Source organism: Anser cygnoides, chromosome 2, assembly GCF_040182565.1.
Source record: "Anser cygnoides isolate HZ-2024a breed goose chromosome 2, Taihu_goose_T2T_genome, whole genome shotgun sequence".
Classification (NCBI taxonomy): domain Eukaryota; kingdom Metazoa; phylum Chordata; class Aves; order Anseriformes; family Anatidae; genus Anser; species Anser cygnoides.
Genome location: NC_089874.1, coordinates 37,281,179 through 37,291,108, shown reverse-complemented (window position 1 = coordinate 37,291,108; position 9,930 = coordinate 37,281,179). Strand labels below are relative to the sequence as shown.

Sequence of the window (9,930 nt, the reverse complement as noted above, 5' to 3'; positions counted from 1 at the left end):
AGAGGCAGCAGAAGGTTCCCGGCACAGAGGCTTGCACCTGAGAATCAGTGTGACTCCACGCCTTCCAAAACATACGATAGTCTGGTAACTAATACCCTGAAAAACATTCTAATTCATTTACTCATATGAAACATGACATTTAGCTCTGACGAAGATTACTCACCGGAGTAAATTTTTCATTTAAAATCAGGCCTCGCAGCTATTATGGAAAGTGGTTTGCTATCCCCCAAACACATGTTATCTGATGTTATATTGCTTTATCTAGATCAAATGAGCATTAAATCAAATTCTTAAGCTGCAGCTGCTAATCAATATGCTTTAGGTGAAGACTACATCCAAATATTGTTTCTTGGAGCTATTTGTAAAATTCAGACATCTTTAAGGCTAAAATAGATAAACTACTTCACTACTTCTGGTGTGTATGAAACAGCAAGTTTATTCCTTCTGTTTTATTCTGAAATGAAAAATCAAAACCAGCAGGTCTTCCATCTTATTTACAATAAATTAGCCATGAAGGGGAAACATTTGTTTTTCAAAATGGTGTAATTATATGGTCTCAAATATCATTCTATAATTGACTCCCTCCCACCCCAGTTTTAAAAAGACACCTTAGAAAATACCATGCTTGGGTTTCTTTGTTTAGCCCTACCAAGTATGATCCCAAAAGGCTACAAAATGAGCTTTCAGTTTGTACCCGGACTTGAAACAGCTTTTCTCCCAGTGAGATATCAGACGTTTGAGCAAATTTAAACACGGGCTTTAAAGTGAAACATCCAGATGTACTGTCCAGGCCAAGGCTGTGAGTTCTGTCCTTCAGATCTTAGCCCTCATGTGGGGTTATTTTGTTAACAGACAAGAGGTTTTACATCTCAAATATAAAATTAATCATGGTTTGCACTGCAGTAAAGACAAAACTTTTATAAATAAATCAGTAAAGACCTCACATAGACATCTCCATTCTTTCAGTTCAGTTTAAGTCCCAGCCTGACCTAACATCTGAGGTTGAAACTCTTGAGGCTTTCCAAGCATTTATTCCAGCATTTAATCCAGCGTTTCCAATTTAGGATCATTTTCTGCAGGTGCTGCAGCAGGCTTCCTGCTCCCTATAATCTTCGTGGAGTACCAGACTGACCAGCCTACAATAGCAAGGAATGATTCACCAGACAGCTACTCAAAGCTTTATTTTTAGTTTTGGCAAGAGCAAGAATAAGCAGGTATATACTTTGCAAGTTTATTTGAAAAGTTCACTCTCTTTACGAAATATTTCGTTTTACCCCAAAACTGCAACCCTTAGCAATATTTGGAATAATATTAAGAAAATTGCACTACAACTGGCGTAGCTGAGGTTGCACCTCATCTGGTTATTTCTCTTTATTTTGTAAATATGCTACTCTTTGGTTTTAAAAATAAACAGAAACTACTTTCTCAGTTGCCCCATTTCCTAAACCTATTTTCTGATGCATTATCTCTATAAAGATGAGAAAATAGCTATATTAAGAATGCCAGATGAAGACAATAACTGTATGAAGAATGCCAACAGCCTTTTAATAATTCAGTGCATAGAACTGCACTATTGTTATAACTGAACAAGTATTCTCCAACAAAAAAGAAAGCTCGACCTTTCTTTACTTCAAGGATTAAAAAAATAATTCAGATGCTCCACAAAATGTACTATTTTTCTGCACCAGCTTAATTCATTTACATGTGCACACATTGCTTAAAGTTTCACCTGAGGCTCAGGCTGAGAAACAAAAGGGCTATTTCTGCCAAATAAGTTGGTCGTGGCCAACGGGGCTTCTCACGCCTAGCTGTCGAACACGGGTCAGCACTGACCCAAAGATATTGCTGCATGGCCATTGCACAGAGGGCGTGGAAAGTGAGACAAGGCAGTCAGCCAGTTTTCTCATGGATCTAGGTTTTCAGCAGCTGCTATCAAATTCGTTGAAGCAAGGATTTGACTGAGCAGGAAGATAGAGTTACTTCTCCTTCCCACAGCTCAAGGTCATGATAAAGATGGAGGATGCCTGCTACCAAATCATTTTATCTGTATTTATTGACTTCATATTCGGACCAAATTTCCAAGCTTTAAGTACCAATCATCAGGATTTAAGATATGACTAATATTTAGTCACATATTAACCTGCATTGATATAGAATCTTAACAGCAACCATTGAACATCATACCATAGTTCTTCTCAAATAATACAATAATTTGTAGATATCTTGTGCCTAGATAAAGACTTTCAACCAGTGAACCTGGGAACCTTTTTCCAAGAGTCAAACAGAGTTCACTGTAGAAACAGGTAGCTTAGAGTTACAGAGGAATGGATACACTATATTTTCACAGCAGTGTAGGGATTAAAAACTCAGAAAAACATCTGCATGAATTTTACAAAACACCGATCTGTTAGCCCCCCTGGGCTAACTGTTGCTGAAGTAAGTTTTTTTGTTGTCAGTCTCTCACTTCCCAGCTTTTAAACTTTCCTTCATCTCTCTCACATCCCTTCATAGGCAATGAGTCGTGTTCCACTTGCTTCTTCTTCACAGAAGGGTTTCAGGTGCCCCCTTACTTAAGAGGTTCCAGGTAAGAAAAGCATCTCTGAGGAGAAACAGCAGTGGTCTTCAAGAGCTCCCCCACTCATTGCTTTCTGCTTTGTCAGCAAATATCACGAACACAAAAGACAGTCCAAAACCAATCAGTGCTTTGTAGCTTTACTAAATGAAAGGAAAAAGTGCAAGTCTGCACATTGGGTGGAAACAAAGAAGCTTGTATGGAACTAGATTTATGATGATTCGGTCCCTTTGCCCTTGGATTTAGGTGTCTGAAGAAGTAGCTGAGTGAAGGATTGTTAACTAAGGCAGCTAGGTTATCTCAGTTTATTGCACAGGAGCTTTCATTATATACTATTATACACTGTGAACCACAGGACACTCGCCCTCTGTTTGCTACATCATCTCATTGACTGTCAGTGACTAGTTTAATCCATATTTTCAATCAGAATTCATCTATTTTTTTCCTTTTGGGTTACTTTTTATTATGAACTGACCTTAAATAATTACAACCGAACAAAATCATAACCACATCATACTTGATAGCTAGGAAATGATTTTCAGTCCCTGCCATTATGTAGTATCTTGTATCACATTCAAAAAAGGCTAAAACCATTTCAACAATATTAAGTATATTGCAAATTCATTTAAAAATAAATAAGGCAGTTGTAGCTACATCGTCTACTGTCAAGAAATGTGTAATTGCTCAGTATTTTTAGCTGAGTTTGCTCTGTAAGGCACAACACCAGTGCAAATCTGGCTGATAGTTTACTGTGTCCAAAACCCCAGGAGATGCTGGAAGGGGCAGCTAGCTGCCCAAGTTAAAACGTGTGATCTTGCTATCAAAAGAAATCTTGGGAATCTTTAACCTTGCTTCAGGAGCCTTGATCACAGTAAACGTTAAAGAACACTTCCAGTGGTGCCACAGCCTGTTTCCACGTTTGGAGCACAACCCTGCCCATGCTCTCCAGGGCTAGTCTTGTCTCCCAGGAGAGTATTTGCATCTTATCACCTGTTTTCTTCATCGTTGTTTCACTATGCCAGTTATCACCAATTATACAAAAATCATGCATTCCCTGGGTACACAACAGGAATTGTTAAGACAATAACCAGCCTCCCTCTGTAACAGAACTACGGGAGATCAACCTCTGAAACACCTGCTTATCATTAAGTGAGGCAAAAACAGCAGAATCCTGCCTTTTGCATATTTAAATGCGACGTGTGGCATGGGAGAATCCAAGCACCTGTGGCTCCCAGCGCCTCTCCCATGACTCCCACAGCACAAGAAGGGCTCCTTTGCCGGCGTGCCCGCTTCCAGCAGGACAGAAGCACGACTGCTACAGAGCTGTGGCACCGCTGTAAGGTTCTCGGCCCCGAAATGAAGTCCTTCCTTCGAAAGGCAGCGTGTGAGCGTCTCTTGGACGGAGACTGGGGAGAAGCTGGGCTGCAGGCGTGAGCAGGGAAGCGCTGGCTCACGGAGAGGGCCGGGGAAGGCACAGAGACCCCAGGATAGCACCTTTTGAGCCTGTCCACCACAGTACACGGAGCGGGGTGTTCATCGTTATCACCATTAAGTCAATCACATCGTCCCTTGATTCGAAGGCTTGCTCCTCGCCTCGGTCGTGCGGCGCCTCTCGCTGTCCGGGGGCCCCCCCGCAGCCTCCGCTGGGTGCCGAGGAGCCCCCGCGGGGCCGCGTCTCAACCCCCGAGGGGGGCGAGGAGCGGGGCGAAGCGGCGGGGCGAGCCCCCCGCCGTGGCTACTGGCCCCCCGGGGCGGCGCGGCCGGGGTCGCCGCCGTTGAAGACCTGGGGGCTGTCGGCCAGCAGCGGGGCGCGCGCCTTGCGCGTCTCCTTGAAGCGGCCCGAGTGCGACACGCGGAGGCTCCGCCGGGCTCCGCCGCCAGCCCCAGCCCCCGGGGGCTCCCCGCTGCCGAAGGGGGGCGTCGCTCCCTCCCGAGGGCCGGGGGCGGCGGGGGGAGGCGGCGGGGAGGGGGCGGCCGCCGCTTCCTTGTGCTTCTTCTTGCCGCCGGTCAGCGACTTCCACCAGTGCCCCGCCGAGCTGCCGCCCTTAGCGGCGGGGGCGGCGGCGGTGGCCGCGGCGCTGTCCGCCATCTCGGCGCTGCCTCTGCTGAGGGAGGGCGAAGAGGGGCAAGCGTCAGGGCGCTGGGGGAGATGCCCAAGTTTTGCCTTTCCCCTACCCCCGGCCCGCGGGGGGGGGCTCTCCCTGCCGCCCCCTCGCCCTCGCAGGGGTCCCGGGGGACGAGTGAGGGCGGTGACACTGACCTGCGGGAGCGCTGTGCTCGTCCCCGGGGAAGCGCGGCCGCCCCTCCCGCCGCACGCTCCTAGGGCTCCATGGCTCTGCGGCGTGGCGACAGGCGGCGACAGGCGGCGACAGGCGGCGGGCGGCCCGGGGCTGGCCCCGGTGGGCGGGCGGGCAGGTGTGGGAGGAGCGGCGGCGCCGGCGGCCGCGCTCACCTGGACGCCTCCCGCGGCCCAGCCCGCGGGCGGGAGGCAGCCCTCGGGTTTTTAGGAAAACAACACGTCTTTTTGTGTTCCCGTTCAGCCGCAAAGAAGGAGTGAGGTGGGCTTGGACCGACCTGAAAGTGGCGATTTCTTTGGAGAAACACGACACGTAAAATTCATGCGATTCCTGTCACCCACCAGCTACGCGCTCCGTTATTCGAGGCTGTCGGTGAGCTTGTGGAGGAGTTGGTGGGAGCGGTGGTATTTTGGCCTCGTCGTCTTTGCAGTTCAACTGCTGCTTCTTGCTTCCCTGAATAGCCCATAAAGGTAAGCCCTGGGTAGGGGAGCATGCACACGCACACACACTTGAAAGCACTCTAAACTGTCCTGCTCACTGATTTCAACAGCAAAAAGGTCTCCACTCTGGAATAAACCAGTAATTTCTAGCAAGAAAAGAGGGCTTTTGCATCGCCTCCAAACAAGCAAGTGACTAACATTTTCCAAGATTCATAGCATCAAGCCATTGGGCTCTGAGACCATGGGGCCGTTTTCCCCAGTGAGCATAACTTGCCACTGTGCTACACGTTTGTATCTATGGAGAAAGGGAACGCCAGCGTTTCTCCTCATCTTGTGTACCCCGAAAGTGCCTGGGAGTTTGTGGAGAAATAAGCACAATTTTTAACATTTCAACATTATTGGTTAACATTTATAGCTTCCACTCTTCTTACAGGCTTATACAAAACATTTGCCAGTGTATTACTTGTTTATTTTAATTTGATAACCATAGACCTGACCTCTTAGCTGATATAACACCAAACTTTCATCAAATCGGTGCATTTCTCAGTTCAGTCTAAGAATCTTGCAATGAAAGAGATTTGTCCCTTTTGGCACTTTATTGAAAATAGGGTGTCCTGAAAGGAGACAGGCAGTTTGGAAAATTTTGTAAGAGGCGGTGTGAGTGGGAGAGTGTATGCGGCTGCACAGGAGAACAGCAAAACCTGCTCTGCATCTGAAAGTCACTGCTATGAATCACTCACAACACAGTTACACAAGATTGTCACTGAGGTTAATGTTTATATAAAAACAGCTCTGGCAGTGAAAAATGTATGTTCTGCCCCTTTCTTATTGCAACAGTAAGCAGTCGTTGTGTTCCTTCAGTGTGCACATATTTACAGAATTGATATAAAAAGAAAACAAAACAATCAATTACATAGTTCTTTCAATGTGTGGAAGTTAAATACTATATTTATTTTAAGACTGCTGCAGTTAAATTCTGCCCTTTCTTTGCTGAAAGAGAGGATAAAATTAACATGATTTCGTAGTCCCACCTGGGTAAATGTGTGGGATTCTAGCAGACACCCCAATACACTGTAAAAGGAATCTGTCTCTTCTATATTGTAACATGCTCCTTTTATGCAGGATTGGACCATACTGACATCGGCTCACTTCATAACCCAGCAAGTTGTCCAAAATTCAGAACTAGGATTCGCAAGATTTAGGTTCCCAAAGACTAACTTTAATTTCATTTCTCAAACTAGGAGTAAAACAAAGCATAACATAACTATAACCCCAGTATTAAATGCAGATACAATTATATGAAGGGGGTCCAACGATGTTTGAATCTCCTGTAAAAAAGAACATATGGTGTTGGCACCTACAGACTGCAGAGCTCTTTGTAAGCCCATGTTCCCAGTGACATTCAAAAGCACACTTGATTCTGCAAGTTGAGACTCTTACCTCTGACCTGACATACCACTGAGCAATTGGCCCTTAGAAAGAAACTTTGCAACGCTGTTGGCACAAGTGGGCCTTTCAGCATTCTGCATTAAGATCAGTTCTTGAAACTCTTAAATCGCACACCCTAGATGTCATCTTAATTATAACCAAGGGTCCTATAAGTACAGGAAAAAAAACACATGAAGAATTGGCTCCCATCCATGTCATGCTGTCTGCTATGAAGAAACCAGTGATAATTTCAGTTCGTTAAGCTTTAGATTTCCAAGTGCTAGCAGCATCTCAAACCTCAGCCTTTGCCATAACTATGGTGAAGGATCCAACCCTTTTGTAGAGAGGAACATTTTCCCTCTTGACACCGCATTGCTGCTAAATGCTGTGGGACTGCAGTATCCAATAAGAAATGCAGCATTTCACACCCAGCCTATGTCTGTACTGCCGAAAAAATACAGCCAGGGAGTGAGTTTGAACCTTGTATCTCATGAGTCAGCCATATTGTCAGTAGTGACACCCTGGCGTGATTTTGGCCTAATGTTATTTAATACCCACTGTTCAGGCATGGTTTGGAGGCCGTAAGAGCAAGGGATTATTCCCCTAGGCAGAATGGACAGAATGACACCAGTTTGTCTCCCTCCACAGTCCTCCCGCTTTACAGTAATTTATTTTGTATTTATTTGTTGTAAAATTTGTAAAATTTATTTATTGTAATAAAATTTATTAATATTTATTGTAACAGGTTTTGCGCCCTCAAATATTTCAATACACAACCACTCCTCATGCAACATGCATTACACCATCGCAGCCTCAGGGAATAAAAATACCAGTCTGCTGGGCTGCAGCATGGCCTTTGCATTGTTATGGACACTAAATCAATTCTTTGATTCAGTGCTTCTAGAAAAAAAAAATATTTCTCAAAGGCCACAGGTGATAGATACCATGGGCCTCTGAGAAAACCTCAGGGAAGTCCTGTATAATATGGACAGGGAATGTTGGTGCTGCTTGGCATGGGAGAGGTCCTTGGTCCCATTTTATTGAGTGACAGAGATGTAGTCTAAACTCTCCTAATCTTACCTCCAACAGTAGCCTGGACAATATCTTTACTTACATGAGCCCTAATGGTACCTTTATGAAAGGAGCTAGTCCTCTAGAGGAATGTAAGACGTTAACTTGCATTAATGCTAGTGATCATCCTCGTTCAATGGAAAGTTTGGCTTCAAGAAGAAATTTGGCTCAGAGCACAATAGATTATGAAACTTTCCCTTAACGATACCCATGCCTAAAATGAAGGGTCAAGACTTCATCAAAAAAGACAGTAAAGCACTGGTGCCTATCAACGCAGTGTAAGAGTTACTTTATATATACTCCATTACTCCAGATATATTGGCACTAACCCCAATTCTGTTCTTAGGCTTTAGATTTCCAAAGTCTAACCCTAAATCCTACCTTAATTATAACTGTTAGACTCATGCCCACAACTCCCCTCACCCTCATACCTCCCACGCCCAAACCCCCTCCCGTGTTGACCTCAGGCCTGTTCCTAATGCTAGGGCTGTGCAGCAGCCTGAGGAACAATACAGGTTCCTCAGTATTTGGATTCTTAACCTAACCCTAACAGTTACCTTGTTAATAAACACCAATTGTGGTGTTACCTTGGTTATAAACACCGATGGACCCCAGGCTCCCTTCTAATCTTCTTGGGCAACAGCATATGGTAAATTGCTTCTTCATGCACATTGGTCATACACATACCTGCCCTACAGCAGAACAGAAAATAAGGTGTCTTCAAATTTGTGTTCTTCAGGATCTCTAGTTCCAAACCCTAAAGTTAACCCTAATCCTCATTCTAACCTTCATCTTCATAGTGACAAGTGACTCATACTTTTAGGAAAGAGAACACTTTCATTCCTCTCAGCTTCAGCCTCCCCACATCATGAGGTCTGCAGGACCATGCAGTGAATGCAGCTTCCAGCTTCCAGTGGTAAGCTTGGTTCATAACATCCCCAAGAACAATGTAAACTGCACCCTGACAGGTTCCCCACTTGTAACCACTTGCTCATTTCTATGATAGCTTATAAGGTTCGGGCCTCATTTGATACATGCTTTCTCCCTCTCTGCAGTCCAAACACCATCCTGCAATAATCCAGGTCCTTCAGGCTTTGAACTCCCAATCCTGGTTTTAGCCATAGCATCAGCATAGTTATAACCAGAAGACCATGCCTTAAAAGAGAATGTAAGATACGAGTTCCAGTAAGACTCACTGATGTGGTAAATATGCAAGCCCTATGGCATTCAGCAATAATCAGTTTCTTAAGGCTCAGATTTCTGAATCTTAACCATGATCATTGCTTTAATCAAGGAATGAATCTCTACAAGCTAAGGAACATAAAACGTATTGATGCTCTTACTCTTCTTATCTCCATGAGCTCTATAGTCTCTTCATTGCCTTTAGATAGCTTTAGGGGATACGGCAATATAATTCTGCTTTGAGGATCCAGTTAGATGGCATTCTTCTCCTTGTGTAAGTGTTTGTCAATTACCTTCCTGCTCAGAGTTTTCAACGGTTCCTGCTTATCAGCAATGGGGTCTGTTGGCACTCAAATCTTCTTCCTCCCTTTTCTGCAGACATAGAGCCTGTATTTGTCAACAAAGAAGAAGGACGCCAGGCAGGTCCTTGCTGTGTGTGCCTATTGAGCAGGGTTTGGGGAAAGTGCAGCACGGGGGGAAATGTCAGCCTCTCCAGCTGCTGCTGCTTTGGGGAGCTTGAACAGCTGGAGAAGAACCTACACGTGAAGACATCAGTGAGCCTTTCTCCCACCACTATCTCCTTTCCTGCTGTACCTGGCCCCTTCTCAGCAGGGCAGCAGCTCTGTCCTGCCACGGACTCGGCTGTGGGGGGAGCGACAGTGGCAGCACTGACGTGGCTGTGGGCTGTCTTCGTCCTGAGGTGGGATGGAGGGAGAGCAGCAGCTAAGATGGGTTCGGACAGTGTCCCCCCTCTGGATGTGTGAGTCCAGGTGGGGCCCTGTGCAAACATGGTTAGTCAGCTCTCGGTGTCCTGGTTGCACAGGTCGGCATCGTGCAGCGTTTGAGCTTATCGCAAAAGACACAGTGCTCCACATGCTCTGCAAACTGCTTTCAGTAGCTACGCTCACTTTCACCTCTTTGGCAGTGGGACTTCAAATCT

The 9,930-nt window shown here is 45.5% G+C and overlaps 1 protein-coding gene across 2 annotated transcripts; it reads right to left on the bottom strand.

Annotated features, from left to right (window-relative positions):
- Window positions 1-410: 410 nt before the first annotated feature.
- Window positions 411-5,420, bottom strand: PRR15 (proline rich 15). 2 transcript variants are annotated; one of them, XM_066991862.1, is made up of 2 exons: window positions 4,833-5,420; window positions 411-4,677 (listed from the first exon to the last, which is right to left on the bottom strand). In XM_066991862.1, the coding sequence occupies exon 2, from the start codon at window positions 4,659-4,661 to the stop codon at window positions 4,308-4,310; it is 354 nt and encodes a 117-aa protein (XP_066847963.1). In that variant the 5' UTR covers window positions 4,662-4,677; window positions 4,833-5,420; the 3' UTR covers window positions 411-4,307. The 2 variants fall into 2 exon arrangements, with proteins under 2 accessions (XP_066847963.1, XP_066847964.1); XM_066991863.1 differs by having other exon boundaries at window positions 411-4,674; window positions 4,833-4,923.
- Between the last annotated feature and the right edge of the window lie 4,510 nt (window positions 5,421-9,930).

Coding starts and splice junctions, on each gene's coding strand:
- PRR15 (XM_066991862.1), bottom strand. CDS start 4,661: ATGGCGGACAGCGCCGCGGCCACCGCCGCCGCCCCCGCCGCTAAGGGC.